At 38.4% G+C, this 20,322-nt stretch overlaps 1 protein-coding gene across 4 annotated transcripts in view; it reads right to left on the bottom strand.

The window, feature by feature from the left end:
• diaph3 (diaphanous-related formin 3) overlaps nucleotides 1-19,727 on the bottom strand; it is a 391,776-nt gene extending 372,049 nt beyond the window's left edge. For 2 of the 4 annotated variants that reach the window (XM_073876164.1, XM_073876165.1), the window contains exon 1: nucleotides 18,825-19,390. In XM_073876164.1, coding sequence (XP_073732265.1) covers nucleotides 18,825-18,956 — 132 coding nt within the window. In that variant the 5' untranslated portion in view covers nucleotides 18,957-19,390. Of the gene's footprint in view, nucleotides 1-18,824; nucleotides 19,391-19,699 lie in introns of those variants that run through there. The other 2 variants (XM_073876167.1, XM_073876166.1) reach the window with 2 other exon arrangements.
• Nucleotides 19,728-20,322: the final 595 nt, after the last annotated feature.

Below are 20,322 nucleotides of genomic sequence, written 5' to 3'. Positions count from 1 at the left end.
CCTTTTGGGAAAAACTCAAAATAATAAATTATTATAAGTAAATCTTTATTTTAGCATAGCATGTATCTACATATTGAACCTTACTATGTCAAGGTTTACAGCACTATTAAACAGAAAATATTCTTCTTGCGAATAATCATGCCTAAAGATGCCAAATGCACTTTTCTTTAACCCTATTTTTTTTTTTAAATTTAGCTGTTGATATGAAGACTTTTAAAATAAACACTACAAAAAGTAATTGAATAAAATAAAACCATCAGCATCAGAAAGCAAACAAAAATTCATAAGGATAATCTCAGAACATTCTCTCTACCTGTCAGTTACTCTGACCAAATTTGTTTTAAAACATGCCTGACAGAGAAAAAAAATGAATAATTCAAAACTTTGCACAAACATGCAATTTGTTGTCATCCTTAATTTAACTGAGACAGTAAATACTCCTTGCGCAACTTGGCTATAATTATGTTTTCATTAGAATTATCTAAATATCAGCTGGTCCTTTCTCCCATGTACTCGGTTTGGCAAACAAACACAATATAAAAAATTCTTGAACTGGTAAACATTGACACTTGCTCAACTTCCACAACTAAGCTAATTAAAGAAACCCTGCCATTAAACTTGCCAGGTTTAAATGAACAACTACCCTAATCTAAATTACCAAATTAAATTAACCCCTCCCACAATTTTGTTAAAGGGGCTAAGAAACTGCATGTAAACAAATATCCCTTCTTGGATTGTCGACTGTTTTGTCATCACTTTAAATGTGGAACATTTTTGAAGCAGTGATAAATATGTAATGATAAACCTTTAGGTCACGTCATGAGCATGAGGGGCTTGGTCGCAAGGATTAGCTTTTCCACAGAAACACAAGTAAAAAAAAAATTATTGAACAATGTTATCCTTCACAGCCTTGTCAAACTAAATATGTCATTTCCGTCAAACTAAATATGGAATCTACAACCAACACTGTCTTCCAAGCAAACACAAAACAAGAGGCAACCAAGTTACCTTTTTCATTTTAATCAGAGTTTTCGTCTAAACCAGCTGCATGCAATTTTCACGAATGAAATCTCCGCCCACAATGAGATCTTATTCAAAGAAAATTCTACGCATAATGGATAATTTACTTCAGAGTTTGTTTCCTATTTTCAAAATCTGATGAACAATCAACTGCATTTATATAAAGATTCTGTATCGGTCACAGAATATGTTTTGATATATAATTTTATATATATATATATATAAGAGATTTCTGCCTACACCCTCTTCTGAATGGCTGTGATTTTTGAAAGATTTTGTTGGGTCTAGTTGTTGCATCTGGTCTGGACAAATCGTTTGCCACTGGAATCTCATTGCATCGTTTCTAGTTAGGACAGTGTCAAATCCATGTTTTACAATTCTTCCTCCAGGTCACAAACCAGAAACATTTTGGTTACCAGCTCTGAGCCGAAAACAGATCCAACATCCCACCCATCCAGTTTTTCATTCTATATTATTATAAATTATTATTTCCCATGTAAAAAGCTGGATAAAAGCACTTCCTCTGGCTGAACAAATGTTCTCCACAAAAAGCTGAGATGAAGAAGCAAGTTAAAGGGTTCCCCTGTGAAGCACTTGAGAACATAAGAGTCATGTTTCAGAAATTAATTAACTTCACACAATGAAGAAGACCCTCACAGCCACCGGGGCGTGTCTACACTATACCGCCGTTTCGTTATTTAACTCCCCATTGTCGTTTTCATAGTATTTCATTTCAGATACATTTCCCTGACACCAATTTATTTAAACTAGTAAGTAAGATAATTATCACGTTGACTGCCCTCACACTCCTAAGGGTTGTGCAGATAGACGATACTATTGTCTATTATCGATAGTCAGTTATATGGCTGATGGGCTAGCCTTCATGAAGATAGTTGGCATGTTTGCTCATTATAATTTTAAATTATTGTTATGCTATTATTATCATAGTTTCACATTCCCGCATAACCCGCAATTGACATCAACACGCTTTGCGTGCTATTCCTCACATGAGAGAGGTTGTAGGCTTTTCCTTAATCAAAAGCGCTTGTAAGGCACATGTCTCTGACATTTTCTTGCACCAGAGAGGTTGTTATGCACGCAGGGGTTTAAAATCAGTGAGCGAGGTGTTCCCGCTCCCTGAAACGTAAGAGTGCCTGGGCATCAATGATGCGACATTGTGCCAGCTGCCCTTCAGCTTCAGTTTTCGTCCACCAATTCAGTGACTTGTCATAAATGAGTAAAAAATGTACAAATAAATAAATAAATTTGTAAACTTTTGCTCCATCACCCGATACTATTGTATATCGGCGATCTCACAGGCTGAAGATGGGACAATCTCGCTATGGGGCTGATCGCCCAAACACTTCTACTAGGGCTGGGCAAAAAAAAAAATTATTTTTCGATTAATCGTGTGTTTTTTACGTGGTCGATTCAAAATCGATTCTCAAAGGAAACAAATCGATTTTTTTCTTCATTTTTTCATATTCTTCATATTTATTTCCACAAACACAACGTAAGATTAACATTAACCTAATTAATAGTCTTTTCCATTAGATGTCACCCTCTTTTTTTGCCTTGCGCGATGTTACCAATGAGCGAGAGGCAAGCCTGTCATTCATTCTTCAGTGCTTAAAATGGCAGTTTCAGGTGCTTCTTCGATGTTGATGCCACCTTCACATAAAAAGTCAGAGGTATGGAAGCATTTTAGATTTCGCAAGCAAGACAACGATGATAGTGTTGTGGCTTTTAATTTCTTTTTTCAATTACCCAATTGTAAACTTCTGTTCACTGTTTTATCAATTTTATAAATATAGTATTTGTATTAAATCTATATTCATTGAGTTGAATCAAGAACCGAGAATAAAAATCGTCCCGAGAATCGGAAACAGAACCGATAGCTTGCGAATCAAAATTGAATCGATCTGGAACATCCGAATCAATACCCAACCCTAACTTCTACTCACCCAACCGTTTTTTAGAGATACTGGAGTAGTTCTGTACATGATAGTAAAGAAAACAGCTTGATAGTATCACTAATCATTCACAGCACGTTTGACACAACTAGGTGTACTCAACCCCTTTGATTGGCAAAGCTACATAGAGAAAAAAAAGGAAAAATGTGTTGTTTTATGGGGAAAAAACCAAGATAAAGGGCAATGTATTCTGACCAGAGACCATAGAAACCCAAACATAAACAGTCAGTGGGTAGAGAAGGGCAAGCAGTAGGAGATCTTCATTACAGCAGAGCAAAACTGTAAGGATTGAGTTCAGGTCTACTAATGAGATCAACACTCCCAAGCACTGTAAGACAGTGGCCTGCTGCACATCAGCCAAGGATGGTGGGCTGACCACCTACAGTAAAGCTAAACACTAGGAGAAAGTGAAATATGGAGTTATGAAACACAATCTGTACATGATTGCAGCTGGAGAAATACAAACATATTTCAGTCATGTTTCATATAAAAGGATATACATCAAAAAGTACAACCCTTCTGCTTTAAAAAAGTAATGCCAAACCTAAATGAGAATTAAAGTCTCTTTCATACTCAAGTGGCTTTGCTCATTAAAGCATCCAGAGTAACAGCATCTAATATAGCATTAGTGCTTCAGTGCAACATTCCCTGAATGCATTGAAATCTATTAAAACCACCTTAATTTTGTAAGTCATCTCATTAGAAATGAAGCAATTTCTTCACTCCATTTATAATTGCAGAAATGTATTCTTACCTGGTTCAGGGTTTGACAATAAGAATCAGCACAGTACGAGCAAGGTGTATTGTGTAAGCAGTTATGATGTTTGGGTCTACACAACAGCATGTAACCTTTGATAATAATGTATGCGTATAATTGCTGTCGAGTGCTGTCGGCTTGGGTGGGTTGCCAGATTGCAAAACAATCAAATCTATCCCAATGACCTCTTTCCAAATACCAAAACTTTACTTTTATAAATAAATCACCTTAATATTGACAGCCGATGAACAACATCCTTCCACATTTAGCCGATAAACGACATTCTTCCGCATGTAACTCGCCGAAAAAACTATCCGCATCAAAGTATTAAAGTAATCCCGATTCCGCAGGAAAACACAGACTTGACAACACTAGGTGTTTCTCGATGTCAAGGACACTTCACTGGCAGGACTGGTCCTTTCAAGTCACTTCCTTCAGAGGCTAGGTGAGTCTCTTCTTTAGCATTCAGAGAACACGTAAATGAAAAAGGCTAGCAAGTGCACGTCATTGCGTAATTATGTCATTAAAAAGGTCTGCTTTCAGCGCTGTGCGCATAGGATTGTGGGTGATTTGAGAGCGCGAAGGCTACAAATATGCATACTTTACTGAATATGGGATATATTTCGAACTAAGGACTCAGTCTTTGGTTGAAATTCTGAGGAACCTCGACATTAGAACAGTCCTTCAATGGATGTCGATGACGTAGCATCCTCGAAATTCTGGCTTCTGGGGATCCTTTCTTGACATTGAGAAACACCAACTAATTTACATCCCACCTTGGACCAGTTCAATATGGTGGGCGACTTGCATTTCACGAGCCATAGAAACAGATGCTAATGACGCATCTATGTACATATATCTATGGCTTTATCACCCAGTCCAAATGAGAGATACTGTTTGACTGATTCAAGTAATGGCCAAGTAATTTTAGCTCCACCAACTTTCAAAAGTCTGGCTACAATGGCAGCTAGGTTAATTGAAACTTATCTATACACACCAGTGTAACAAAAGATAACAGCTATGACAAGTAGAGCAGAGTGTATGCATCTAAAAATTATGTGTGTATGTGGCTAGAGAACAGATCTACAGTAGCATTTGTGCTGCCACTGTTTGACATGACTAATCCTTTTCTTTCTGCATTTGTAATCATGCTCCCCTTGGAATAAATACCATCATTTGCATGACCCTCAAAGTTATAGTAAAGTCCTCGTGTTTTATTCGCTTAGAATAGAAGCAAAGGCTGGCAAAACTGGCAGAGAAAGCAAGGGAGCCTTGAGAAAACAGGGTTGTCATTCAAGGCAGCCTTTGAATCACCTTCGGTGCAATGAGGTTCCATTCATACAAATCAGGCTGCACAAAATGGGAAAGCCTTTGACTGGACATAGAAATATTCTTTTTGAAGATAAATAAATCATTTTGAAAATATAAGAAAATTAATTAATAAATGCGCTCGCCTTTATTTTCTGGCCTTTGCTACTCCCTCATTGCACCTGTCTAATTAAAAGGACTTATTGCCATAATTAACAACGTTACCCGGTTTCGCCTGCATTTATTATTAATAACCATGTTTATTGGGTCACTGCAATCGGTCCATCCATCATAACAGCATTGAATAAAAGTTTATCTTCGTCAGTGTCAGTGATAGCTGTGAGTACATTGTTTTCCCTTCCAAAACATCCAAAGAAATTTTAAGTCTAATGGGGCGTACATACCAAACGCGAATTGGGTGGCATGATTGACGCAAAAATAGGCTTGCCGCGATAGTCAGTGAAACGATAATAACCGGTGCTTCAGCCTCTCACCGGTTTGATCACTTGCCCACCGTGACACCGTCTTTCACTGTCGTTTTGATATTTTTGTGTAATTAAATCATTTAGTTTCATTAGAGAGAGCAAACACACAGAACTAAATGTGTCTGCTGCCTGAATTCAGCGGAGCAGAACGCGCGTCACATCACAGAGCAGCAGGTGTCAGATTTCATTTATTCCTGAGTGTGCGAGGCAGGCTGACTGACCAGACAATGGCAGAAGCCGCATGCTTCCTCGTTTTTGTTATAATATACAAATATGATGTTTAATATAAGCGAGATCGTTTTGTTGTTGTGTTTTTCATCAAGAAAAATAATAAACCCATCATTCAAGCAGCATTTTATGGAGAAGTAGCCGGATGCTCTGCTTTGGACTGGCGGGTTCTGTGAGAATTACCTGCGCACATTGACTCACGCACTTAATTAAATCAGCTGTTGGACTCGCATTGCACGCAAATTCATACCCGATTTAACGCAGCTTACGCAAGCGCTGCATTTAAACAGTTGCATACTTCAAAAGTGAAAGTAAAATGTGCAGGTCTGTATGCGTATGTATAAGCCCCTCCCACCCGGTGATACCAGGATCAGTGGGTTTGTGACACGCCGATTAACCGGTGGGAAAATTCTATCACCGCGGCAACCCTACGCAAAAATAGGGCTGTCACAATGATTAAATAATCATCTCATCGCAATTGATTGACCTCATCGTGATGATTTCAGATCACCGCAATGATTGCACATCTCTCTAAAAAACACAAGGCGCCTGTATAAACGAGACAGTATCAAATTACTTTTAAAAATGTGTTATGTGTATAAATATTTACTGCAAGATAAACCTCGCAAAATATTTAATTAAAATAATCACAAGAATCTGTGAAAATTAATTCATAAACAAAAAAAATGTATGAGAATTAAATGTCAAAGCAATAAACAGGCAATTAATCGTCATAATCGGCACAATTTATTAAACAACCGTCAGCCAAATTTCATAATCGTGACCCGAAAATGCACTATTCACCTCAAACTTGCAAGTTGAAAATATTCACCTCAAACTTGCAAGTTGAATATATTCACCTCAAGCTAAAATTGGCATGACAAAGTTAAATCCCGCAAGTAATCTAAAGCAAGGAACACGCTGCTTCGCATTTGATGTGTATGCAGCAAGTCTAGTATATTTAAATTGAGTGTTTATGTTAAATGAGCAAAAATGGCGACAATAATTTGGGTTTGGTGGGCCACTGTTAAATAAAGCTTTCCCTAAAACAGGTGAAGGTTATGGGCTTTACCCAGTAACAGTTGCCAGAAAACCTGGTTTCCTATCCGGTTGTTAAGCCCGAGATGACCAGACATGGATTTATGGAAGTGGATTTTTTATGAGTTATTAATATATTGCTGTCTTTGATTCTGGGAGCCTGAGACTGCAGTTTACATGTGAGTTTATACAAATTTCTTTTAACTGTGTGATATGAATAATAGTGCTTATATTCGGCTTATTAAATAATGTCCTCTATTGAAATGACTGGAGGTTTGGACCCGGAAACAATATTCCTTACGTCATAACTTAACAACCGGATAGCCTAATGGTCAGTGCGAGATTAACTTCCCAATTTTTCCAATTACCAACAGTATCTTATCTTTCAAAAATCTTTCCATAACCTTATCAGCCATCACCAGTTAAGGAAGAAGAACTACAGAACAAGGACCAGCTAACCTAAACAGGAACATTACAGGACATTAAAGAAAAGAAGGGTGGATAATAAGTGAAAAGGCACAATGGGTCTGACATCACGAAGGTCAATCTAAAGCTTTAACTGCGGAGGCATGAATGCCTAACAAATTCCTTCATCGACACTTTGCCAGGAGAGGCTATTAAAATCAATCCACTAGCACCTCAGCAGAGGTGAGAGACGCTAATCATGTCAATTGCAGTCCATTAGGCTCAATCACACCCACCTGCCTGTGATTGTCTTAACCTTGGACGCCAAGACCGGAGAGGTAGTGCGGCAATTGGGCTCAATGCGCAGATGCCATCGACAGCTGTCAGACTACCACCACAGTCTCTGCGCATTACAGGGGCAGAGTGAGGCAAATACATTCATGTATGTGGGAGTCTGCAATACATATTTCAGACTAAAGGTGATGTGCTGTAATACAGCCTGGACTTTAAATTCGATATAAGGATGGTTTTCTGTGACAAGAGCTATGCTGGCTGCAGGAATGTGAAGAAACAAATCTATTACATACAGTAGGTACATCCTGAGATAATGCTAAAATGCTTCAACAAACTGTTCTTTCTAATGTCTCTATCTACAGCAGCACTTTCTTTCCACTATTTCAATTCTAAATTCAATCACATTGACCTTACAATGTTCTCAACTAAGTTACAGAGAAGTAATTGACAGTCTGTTTCTGCAGCTCAGTTGGTAGAGCATTGTGTTAACAGCGCAAAGCTTGTGGGTTTGATTCCCAGGAAACACGCATACTTATAAAATTGAATACCTGTAGATCGCTTTGGATAAAAGCATCTGCCAAATGCATAAAATGTAAAATGGACGGCAAAGTGTGGTAATGAGATACTGTCTATGCAACTTCATTCAGCTTGAATTGCATTAGCATTTTAGCCAATCGCGATTGCCTCTGCCACGCTGTTCATGTTTTACTCTGGGTTAACAAATTAATTAAAAGCAGTACTAACAGAAAATGTTGCTTTGCAGACATTTAAAAAATGGGGCTTGAATAGATAAACCAGTGTATGTTTTTACATTTTTGTAATTTTAACAGGTCACAGAGACACACCGAAACCTTTTATGTAGGAAACAAGTTATTCATACAACTTTTCTTTCCATGATAAAAGCAGATACTAGCCGATCCTCTTTAGGACTCTGCAGGACTAAAAAGAACAAAATTTACTGATTGTCAACAAAATATTACCACATTTTAATGAGCCCAAAACACAAAGAACACACCAATGCAAAGGTCTTACCAATGCATTCAGCACCACTTTGGTGTGGGTTTGAGTGCTGGTAAAATATATTTAATTATTTCCTTTACAGGCAAATGTGCAAATGCTATTTAATGTGCAATATGTTACTGACATTCAAGTATTTAACTACATAATTGGAGCAAAAGCAGCACTCAACCAGTTGAGCACATCCGTAGGAAACAAGTTAATTTTACTAAGCTATACAAGTTCTCCAAGTACGAATTATGGGCTGCATGATTATGACAAAAAACATAACTGCAGATTATTCACCTTGAATTAATTGCAATTATTATTATTATTGATGATTAATAGAGTTTACGCTGAAGTTTTTAAATGTTTTATAACGTTATGTGAAGCAGCTGCATGGTAAAACCTAAAACATACCAAAATTAAACAATATAATGTAAATAACAAATAATTATGGGAGTTATGTTGTTAGTAAAAAATCCAAAACGAATGGCTAAAGGACATGTCAACTTTTATCACTGTATTTGGTGCCCAAACATTCTGCCGAAACGCAAAGAAACGAGTATAAACTGACAGCTGTAATTGAAGTTTTTGCCGATTATGTAATTGTTTCACCTATAATTGTAATCCAGATTTTTTTCGAGTTAATTGTGCATCCCTAAACATTACCCTGTCAGGCACAACAAAGACAATAAAATCAGGTTAAAATATGGTGACAGAGCCAAAGAGGGTCTACATCTATTCTGTTGGGTGACATATCATCTCCAGTAGGATACAGCAATCTGCATGTCTGCTGATCTGTCTGTCTTCATTTGCATCCGACTCTTCCTCATTCTGCATGTGGATCTTTGGCCCTCCTCCAATCTCCAGGTTTGCGTCCGAAGGGCGATGTGGTCTGTCAGTAGGGAGAGGGGAATTGACTGGGCTGACAGCTGGTCTCCACAGATACAGCTGGGGTCGGGATAAAGAGCCAAAGGCAAGTTCAGAGCTGCATAGCAATCAGAGCACCAGGGGAGTGACAGACAGGGCCAAGGGGTCAGGAACAAGGGAGAAAGACACCATCATGAAACCATCTCACACTTCGGGCCTCATCCCCAAACAGCGGAGATGGTAATCTCTTACTTGTTCTCTCTCATGCAGAATTTCTCTTAAGACACACTGCAAAACAGGAGTACAGCCCAACAAGAACGCCTCACAGGAGAACACAACACTGTTGCGAGTATCCTACCTCCATCAACACAAATATTTCAGCAGGTGGATGTTCAACTCCACTTTGTGCTGCAGCTTTGGTGGACTGTTGCCAAGGTTACAAGAAACAATCTCCTTCAGTGTATGAGAATGTGTGTGGCAGAGAAAGTGGTTTTCATCATGCCAGTCATGAACGGTCATGCAGTAACTGCTGGTCTCTCTCTCTCCCCCTCTCTCTCTCTCTCAATACAGACACTCCTACTGCAGTGGCTTAAAGTGTTCTCCGACACTGAGCACTGTCACCCTTACAGAATATCACTGTCTGGATCTACAGGAGAGATTTTTCCTTCAAATATTAATGGGCCTTTCTTTATACAGAGTTACCCAAGAAAGCATTCCTTCATACATTCCTATACCCCATCCAAAACCTAAAAGTGACATTCACACCAGATGCGGAAGAGGCGGCAAGCACGAGTGATTTACATGTTAAGTCAATGCAAAGACGCGAATAGGCATCCTGTGGCACGGTACGTGCAAATGGCGCGGTACGAATGCCGCGTTCCTGCAAATTGAGGGTTGCTGGGATATTCGCTGCACGTTAACCTATCAGGAGCTTGCTCTAGTAGTGACGTGATTACAGGGAGCGAGCGGAGTCCCAGAAGCCCCTTTAATGACTCGAATTTCCGTGTGAATGTCTCGAATGACTTGAATTTCATGCACAAATAAAGTAAACTTAAAATTTTCAATTTTCCAATAGCGCATTTTTGCTGCCTCTATCGCGGTTGCTGTAAACGCACAGTTAGGGTGTTGTCCTGCAGATTTTAGTTCCAACCCTGAAAAAACCTTGCCTACCTGTAGTTTTTAGGTAACTCTAAACACTGATTAGCTTGTTCAGGTCTGCTTGATTAGAGTTAAGGCTAAACTCTGCAGGACATCGGCCCTCCAGGACCGACATTGCCTACCACTGGTTTAGGCATATGTGAACATGGCAATCATGCTCGGATCCACACCAAAACAACTGCTCCGATTGCAAACAAACTCTGGAGCGGTTCGCTGTAAGTGTATAAGCAATCCGACACAACGAACCACCGAACAAGCTATCTTATTGCTTTTTTAACCATGAACATACCTGAAAGCTCTTTGGTGACGAATTCTGGTGAGCATGTCAAAGCCATTCAAAACCAAAGCGCAGCTGTTCCTTATAAAGTTTTTCTAATTGCTCTTCTTCGCAATGGTAAGAATGTTGTCCCGCCTAAGTTTTTGATTTATGCTTACAAAAATGAAGTAATATAACCACAGTTACCAAAAAAGCCACACAATATTCCAGCAAATATCCCGAATGATCTTCCTATTGCAATCCGGTCAGCCACATCTCTTGAAACATTCCAGTGAAGACTTGTTTCTTGGTATAAGCACCTTTTGTACTATTACCTCCCTATGACATATCCCTTTATTGTTTCATTATCTTTGTAAGTCACTTTGAATAAAAGCGTCTACTAAATGCCTAGAGTAAAGTGTTCTGTGTTTGCCATGTTTGCAATGAGAGAGAGAGAGAGGGGACAGCGACAGGTGAAGAGAGCATTACTCGAGCTGAAATTTTGTTTTTCTGGTTAATAAATACAGTTTGAAAGAATAAAACCGACAGGATTTGGTTTCAAAACTAAGACCCGCATCTTTGTGAATGAGACGTGAGGAGAGGAAATTAACATAAACGAGCTAGCATATGTGTACGAAAGCAATGAAAAGAGCTGTACAAATAAAGTGTCACCTGAAACCATAAAATTTAGTGTAGCTATTATAAACGTGACTGCGCATAATGGCGCATACTCACAGATGAGATCAGAGTAACATCTTAAGCAAAACGTTGTGAAGATGGGATTTAGACTGAACAATCACTATTAGCTGTTTAAAATTGAAACGCATACTTTATCATATTTATTTATGTTTAAAATATTTTTAGTATTATTTTTTCTTACATTCCAATTTCATATTAATATCTCATATTTTTCATTTTAAAAGCAACACTAAAGAGTTTTTTTACCTTAAAATAAGGTTTCCAAAAAAGTTTCAGTCGTCCATCCACTCAAAACAGGGTGAACGGCACTTTCGCTTTGCAGCCCTCTATCGGCCAAAACCGCACTAAAGAAGTTTTCAACTACCGGGTCGCGGTTCTGTAGTTTGAGTGAAAACTACAAAAACTTGCTTTACGGCAGACCTACAATCCAATCAGAGCCAGCTATGCTGCAGATTTTACGACAGTGGTAATGGACAATTCCGCTTCTAACCTGTAGGGGGAGCAAAGAGCAAAAACTCAGTGTTGCTTTAACGTTCTTAAAAATCAAGTTGTGTTCTTTGAAGGGATGTACTCGCATTATTATGCTATTTTATTGTCATATATAATCTGTGACATAATGTCTTAAAAAGACAATACTATCGACTATTGCCATTATTTCTAGGGTAATTAACCGACTTATGAAAAGTAGCTATCATGACAGGCCTATGGCCAACATTTATTCATAAAAACTTTCAATATTTGTGCATCTACCAAATAGAAGAAACAAGTTTAAAATTCCAAAATATCTGAAGGCTTAAAGGGCGATTTATAGTCGTGCGTAGGTCCTACGGTGTAGCTACGGCGTAGGCTATCCGTAGCCTGTGCGTAGCTCTGCGTAGCCTGACGCGCACCTCACAAATTTTCTAACAGCGCGTCGGCTCTACGCGGACCGTAAGCGCTGTGATTGGTCCACCAGAACCCCTCCCGTCAGGTAAAAAAACTGCGTCATAGGTATTTCCGTTTGAGACGGTGAAAACAAAGACGAGCCAAGTTGAGGAGTGATTTAACTCAAACTGAAACATAAGTCGCTGTTTATTTACTTCCATCATTGCTGGTCTTCTCAAATTATACACAACAAGTTGCTATTTCTTCTTCGTTTGTGGGTTTACTTGCTTAGCTTCTTCTTCTGTGACGACTTCTGCTGCTACTGTGGTTACACGCGTGATTACTGCCAACCAGCGGTTTCGCGTGTGTTTGCACGTCGACGCGGACGGCGACGCACAAGTATAAATGAAAACCGACGCGGAACCTACGCCGTCGATGCTACGCCGTAGGACCTACGCACGACCACAACGAGCCCTTAATTTGGAAAATAAACATATTGTAACAGTAGGGGCCATCTTAGTCTGTGACAGATTTTAAAGTGAGAAACATCTTGCAGCTGTCAGTAAACATTCGCAAAACCTTGTACTATTGTTGCTAGCAATCAAATCAAATCTCAAAAATATCAAAACTTGTCTTCTTGTAAAAAGTCACAAAATGCCTCTCAAAATATTGTCAGAGACAGAAAAAGACAAAAGCAAAATCATGGTTGATTCACACAGCGTACACTTTAAAGCCAGAATGTGTGCTTTCAAAAAACGTCTTCTGGAAAAGGTAAGGAAAGGCATACATCCTACATTTCAGGCTAGAGTTGAAAAAGACAACTTCCTGCTGGCCTCGACGACAGCTTAGTCTTCAGTGAGCTTTTCATCACACCAGGTGATAAGTGCAGCCGCCAAAGGGAACAAGCTATCGCAAACTTAGAAAGCTCCAGGTGCACAATTTTTGACACCTGAGTGGCAGGAGCGGCATAAGTAAATTACCTTTCAATATAAATTAACACACAAATACAGAGATAACCGGTGGAGAAAAAAAGATGAGGAAAATTGGACATAATTGCACTGACCTTGATAGTTGCACTTATTTTCTCTGGGATTGTTGTTTGGTGTTACAAAACACAGATCCTTTTTATTTAGGTGAGCCAAAAGTTAACTGCACCATTAAGACAGCAGAACATGTTGTGAAAAAAGACAAACATCACTTGGGGTTTCTATAATTGCTTCTTCCACATCCATTCTTTTCAATAAAGCCCAATCCTGCCATTTGGCCTTCCAATGAGACAAGAGCAGCATCTATTTCAACCTCTCACCCCTCCGATGGTAAATGCAGCCCTCTCACCCTAGAGCGCCATACAGTCTCAGAAGCTTTCTTTGACTTTTTCTGTCTTTTTCCTCTTACTAATTTTAGATAGACCCTTATGACAGAATGTCTTGCCAACAGTAGCAACAGTCAAGAGCGTTCCAAACAGACTGTGACATTGAGACAGGGTTCCAATTTTACAAATCTCAATCAACAAGTTCTGCAGTTTCACAGTGATGTCTTGTCTGCCCATCACTGTGGGAACATTTCACGTTAAGCTGCTCCCAGACTCCTTTACTCCTAGTGAAGGGAAGAAGAGAGAAAGCAGGGGGCTGTCAAAACAGCATGAGAATGAAAGCTAGTAAAATCCATCAAGTGGTTTTGGCTCTGGATATATAACACCAACAATAAAAGCGAGGTGGTACATTTCTCATATTGCCTCTTTCCATCCATCCTCAATTCTCCTCATTGCATTATTTCCTCATGAGGTCTTTCTTGCATGTCCGCAATAGACACATCAATCTGGCATCATAATTGGTAGTAATGAGAGGTGTTTGGTTGACCCTCACCATGTTATATTCCCTTGGTGCAGCACTGTGGATCGCATTGACATCCATTTCTCTCCCATTTGCATGCTCTCTTGCTCTGCCTCTCTCCTTTATTGGAGACAGATGGGGAAGCTGAACGTTTAACCTAGGACAATGCTTTCTGAAGGGTAGCCCAGAATGTCACCCAACAAATTTGAACACCTGCTCTGGCAACTGCACCTACTCTGCTAAATTGATAAGTCTACGACTCAACAAAAACAACTTGCAAAGGGTTCATATGGATGTCTTCTCTATCAGGAGTCATTAACTGATGCTCTTGAGCTTGTGATTAATTTTTAATATGATTTTAGTCTCTGCACCTGGTCATACCACAAAAAACATGCAAAGGGAAAACTGCAGTTAAATGTATAGGCCTATATGAGGTTGCAGATCTCGTTCATGAATCCAGACATCCTAATATCAAGCCTTTGTTTTATGTAAACCTATCACTCTTTACAGACATCTTAGATTTTACCAGAATGAACAAACATCTTCATTTCTTTTTCTCTTACTAAAGATTCTGGCATAATTGCTCAGGAAGGGTTATCGATTTCAGTGTCTTAAGAGATTTTCAATTCCATTGCAAGATTTGAAAACCTTAACTTTTCATTTAAGATGAAAAATAATATTAATGACAATAATATGGTTGCATAATATTATAAGGAAATTAAATACTGTAAAAAGCAACGTTTATGTTACATGATTTATGTTTTATATGTTAAGGATCCACCCAAAGCAAGTTAATTGTTGTTGTTTAATTATGGGCATATTAGCAGGTAGAAACAAAAGAAAATCATAGCTGGAACTAGCAATAACATCCGCTCCTGATTTTCATTTGAAAATATTTTTTGGCTCAATGCTCTCATTTTGTGGTTTTATGGTGCCACCTACTGGTTAATAACCAGACTTCACTAGACCAAACTCTACAACAGACTACAGGTTGGAAACACATGAAACGTTGCAAACATATTTAGAGGTTAATGTGTAACACATCTAACACCCCATAAACACTTACCAATGATTAATTGATTAATTAGTTGACTTACAAGTCTTTTTCTTAAAAAATGACTCGCACAGTGTTTTTCTTTAGAAAAATAGTAACTTCCTAAACAAAACAATAATTAAGTTAAGTCATCAATGCTGAATATTGTGACAATAAATAGCTGTATTTTAATTTATTTTTTTGCTTTTTATCCAAAGCAACTTACAGTGCATTTTATCAGTATATTGTAAAGTCAGTATCTATTCTGCATGAACATTTATTGAGCATCTTTGACCCAAGTTCAACAGGCTATATGCAACTCAAAGGTAAGGTTTATAAACCACAAAAAGATAATAAATTCACAACAGAGACTTCTGGAAACAAAACAAAAAATAGGGAACTAAACATGGACAACAAATAATTTGGTTATTACAAGTTTGATTGCAAGTTAACAGCCAACAAAGAAACTTTAACAAGCTGTGAGAAACACGCTAGGTAGTAGTTCTCAAACTGGGGGCGTAAGATGGTGCCGGGGTGCCCACATTTATGACATTTCATAAAATACATGAATTCATCATAAATTCTGTGTAATTAAACCTCAGAAAAATAAAGCTACTACATTGTTTTTTTTTATATATGTTTTGTTTCATTCAAGTTTGAGCGTTTTGTCAAAAAATTTTGGTTTTGGGTAGAGGTCTGGCTGTGCAATTAATCGTTTTTTATTTTTTTTATTTTTTATTCAACCAATTACAAAAACAAGATAATCGAGGTAAAACAATTATTGTGCAATTAAAATACGAATTAAATAAAATACGAATTAAAAACGTGTTATTTTTCACATAATTTAGTTATCTGTATAGCGCTGTTTTCACTGTCCTCAAAACGGGTTGATGTCTTCCTTGTTCTATGAAGTCCCTCCTTCAGAAATACGTGTCGAGTTCTGATTGTGTTTGTTTAGTGTATTATAGTGTGTTATAATTAGTGTGTTATAATTCGACAGCGGCTTAGCAACCGTTAGCTTAGCTGGCGACTGACGTATTCTGGTGGGCGGAGGTTAGTCAAAAAAAGAGATTTGGCATGTTTGGCATGTAGAGATGCTCCGATCGATCGGCCGATAATGCTTGCTATGTTTCTCAATGAATTACGGTGAAATGCCGCTACATCCAAAAGCCAGGGGGCGCTCTCGTGCAGAAACTCAAAATGCGCTGTAGACGAAGAACAAGACACACGCAGCTGTGATGACACGCAGCTCCATGAAATGGCTGAAGGATATATTTATATTCTGTTCTTCAAACCTTTTCAGGTATTTTCATGATAATAAACAATATGTTTAATAATTATGTTTGACGAGTGTTGCTTTTTCAAATGCATGTTATAAACGACTCAAACTAACAGTGATTTTAGATCGATAAGGACTTACTGATCAAAAGCCGTAGTACGTAAAATAGCTGTAATAAGATCGGCTGTCCGATTCAGAATAGTGATCTGCAACGTATTATTAGTGGAGATCGCCATTGATCGGAGCATCCCTAAAAAAACTGTTCTGTTGATGTCATTAAAGCAGCACTAAAGAGTTTTTGCTTCTTGCTCCCCCTACAGGTTAGAAGCGTAATTGTCCATTACCACTGTCGTAAATACTGCAGCATAGCTGGCTTTGATTGGATTGTAGGTCTGCCGTAAAGCAAGTTTTTGTCGTTTTCACTCGAACTACATAGGGCTGCAGGATAAATTGCATGTGTTTGTCACGCGCATCTCGTCAGTAATGCCGAATCCTTGATTAGTATTAAATCGCTATCAGCTGTTTTCAGATGGAGCAGCTTTAACTACACAGAGCCGTAGTTCACTGACAATCGGGGCAATTTTGCATTAATTATCGGGGACGTATCGCCTGCGATATGTATGCGATATGGCCCGGCTTGTCAGGGAACTACGGCTCTGTGCAGTTAATGTCATGCCATCTGAAATCAGCTGTTGGCGATTTAATACTAATCAAGGAACCGGCATTACTGACGTGATGCGCGTGGTATCGCATGCGATTTATCGTGCAGCCCTAGAACTACAGGACAGCGACCCGACGGTTGGAAACTTCTTTAGTGTGGTTTTGGCCTATAGAGGGATGCAAAGCAAATGTGAAAGTGCCGTTCACCCTGTTTCGAGTCAACTTTTTTGGAAACGTTATTTTAAGGTAAAAAGCAGGAAGTATAGTGCTGTAGCCCAAAGCGGCTGTCCGCTGTAGGTCTTAAAAGGTGAATTCTGTTAAAGAGAATGTATCGCCTGGCAGTGAACTTCGAGCTTTATCATTTTACAGATATTATTTATGCTATTATAGCAACATCACACACTAACTAGGGTTAAAAAATTGGATCAGAAAGAATGTGACACGTGTAGCAGCCTATTGTAACACTTACTTAAAAAAAAGGTTAAATTAATGCATGTTTTCAAAGTAATGTTAAATAATCATGATTATAATTTTTGCCCATAATCGAGCAGCCATATCTCAAAGGGATGCACTATACACAAGGGTGGGTGCACGCCAAAAAGTTTAAGAACCACTGCAGTACCGAAACTTGGTACGGCCTCTAAAAGTCACTGCATTCCACACAACAGACCTCATTCTGAAGAGTGAAGCACTAAGCTATGCCTTGCACTCCGTCTATGCACATAGCACACAAGGGTGTGTGATGGAAAAAAATCTTAGCACTGAAATGGCACACATCCAGTTAGTTGGGAAAAAACCCACTTTAGAGATTTTCAAACAAATGAGCTATTAATGGACAAGCCAAACTAAACAAATGACCACCAATTTAAATTTTCAAAGCAAATGTTAATCATCTGGTAAGATAAGCTATTATGATATTTAGCAACTACCAAGCAAGTACTCCAAGCAAGAAAAGACTACAAGTATACACAATAATGATGAACGAGGTTAATGAAATGTGTTTTTTGCTTCAAAGCCTATACAGAAATGTCACAAAAGTGACTCACAAGTCTGTGTCCTATTTTTCCAAAGCTTTCATAGTGACCAGATGTGCCAAAGCTTGTTTTTTGATTATGGCACAATGTCATTCAGTATCATGGCTTGTCTGTGCACGCTGGGTATTCAGAAACAAGACTCTCTGCACTGAAACGAGACTGGATTATTCTGTCTTATCCTTGAGCTAATTTTATCCTTTGATTTAGCACTGACAGTCAACAACTAAGTTAATGACACAGAGTAAGTGCCTCAAAATGTATGCGAGTGTGTTTAATTTGCCTGTCTTTCACATAAACTGTTGTTGTTACAGTTTGCCTAAAATACACGTAAATTAACATCCATCACATTTGAACAGTGTTAGAAATTCAGACAATCTTGTCTATATCTGTCACACAACCAGATAATCAAAGACACAGCATACAAAGTGATTTGGTTCACCTTGACACACCATACTGTGCATCATTGACATTTAACGTTGAGATTTGAGATAACTAAAAACAAGTTATGTCATTAACTATAATAATACTATTAATCTATATTGTCTATTACCGTATAAAAGAGAACGGGATACAGAAACATAAGCATGAGAAACTGACTATTTCTTAGGCTTATATATAAATAAAATACTTACAAATTTAGGCTTTTTCTCCACGTCATCGCCACCGTGCGAATACATTCCTGCTCCGAGTCCTTTTTTTCGATGTATTTTATTCTCCCTTCCATGACTGGAGCCTTCATGTCGCGAGTGGTGGTAATTTTCCATGTCCGGGCGAAGATAAAAGTACTTCTACTAAAGTTACGGCGTTTAATACGGGTTTAAGGGATCATGCTATTCCTGAGGTAGAAACCTCCTGTTGATCGTTGGAAGAGGGAAGCGCGAGCTCGGATTAAGTTGACGTTCGCGGGCGATGATGCACGAGACACCTTCGTCTGAAGTTGCTATTAGGCGACTAACGACGTTAATCCAATTTCGAGCTCTAAAGATTTAACTAACACCAACTTCTCAGTCCGCGTAGTGTTTACAAAATACTCTGGTAGAGATTATTTAAATGCGTAAAGGTTGTTAGAATAGTTTAACTGATAAAACGTGACCTTATACAGGAAAAGAATGTCACGAACGCTTTTACTGATTATCCAAAAACTCCCGCTTCAGAAACAGCACAAACAGCCAATCAAATCGCTTGATGTCATAGTAAAGAATCTTTCATTGGAAAGAGCATTTCCCTCCTGTATTTGCTTCCGTATTAGATCATGTGATTAATATCCACGCTCGTGATTGGCTAGTTTTCCGCATATTTGAATAAGGGACGTATATGCGCTTCATAATGCTCTTTTAATGTTCTATTAATGTAGGATGACCATACGTGCAATTTTTTCCTGGCCAGGATTTGGGGTCATATTTGTCGACTGCATACGTCATCGGGGTACTCACATTTTAGTTTAAAACATTATAAAATTAAGATTTATTTCTCTTAAGACATACAATCATCGTAGTTTTATTCTTACCTTGAAATGTAATGGTTGCTTGTTTAAAATAGAAGCTAAAATATAAATCTCGATGACGAATGCGGTCAACCGACTTCCTAAGGATGCACCCGAAATCCTGGCCAGTACGTGTCCGGGGAAAATGACATGTACAGTATGGTCACCCTAATTAATGTTAAGCATAATCGTATTATCTTTGCATGTGAACTTTATTCATACCTACTGTTTTCATAATATTAATAAAAATAATAATCATATGGCAACAAGGCTGCAACTAGTAGCCTAACCGTGGTGTCAGAGTAGAGTGGATAGGCTAGCTAATGACAGGTCATTCTATAAATGCGACAGGAAGTTAACATATGAGAATGTAACTAACGTGTGCTACAAGCATAAAAACATTATAACAATCACATATCCTAAAATTATTATCCTTGATGTTATATGGATCTTGCTATATTAATCCTCAGTAAAATATATTTAGGTTGTAGTTTGTTGTTCTTGTAGCTTCAACTGCAAAGGTCACGTGTTCAGCCCTCAGAAAACACACAAGGCTCGTTCGACTTCAGTGGCGCTGCGAGAACCAGGCAGGCGGATGACGTCAAAGTACCGCGAGAGTGAGACGAAATTACACTTCGTATGATGAA

This window comes from Misgurnus anguillicaudatus, chromosome 14 (assembly GCF_027580225.2).
Source record: "Misgurnus anguillicaudatus chromosome 14, ASM2758022v2, whole genome shotgun sequence".
NCBI lineage: Eukaryota > Metazoa > Chordata > Actinopteri > Cypriniformes > Cobitidae > Misgurnus > Misgurnus anguillicaudatus.
Note: the sequence above shows the minus strand (reverse complement) of the source record. Positions and strands in the feature narration are given on the sequence as shown.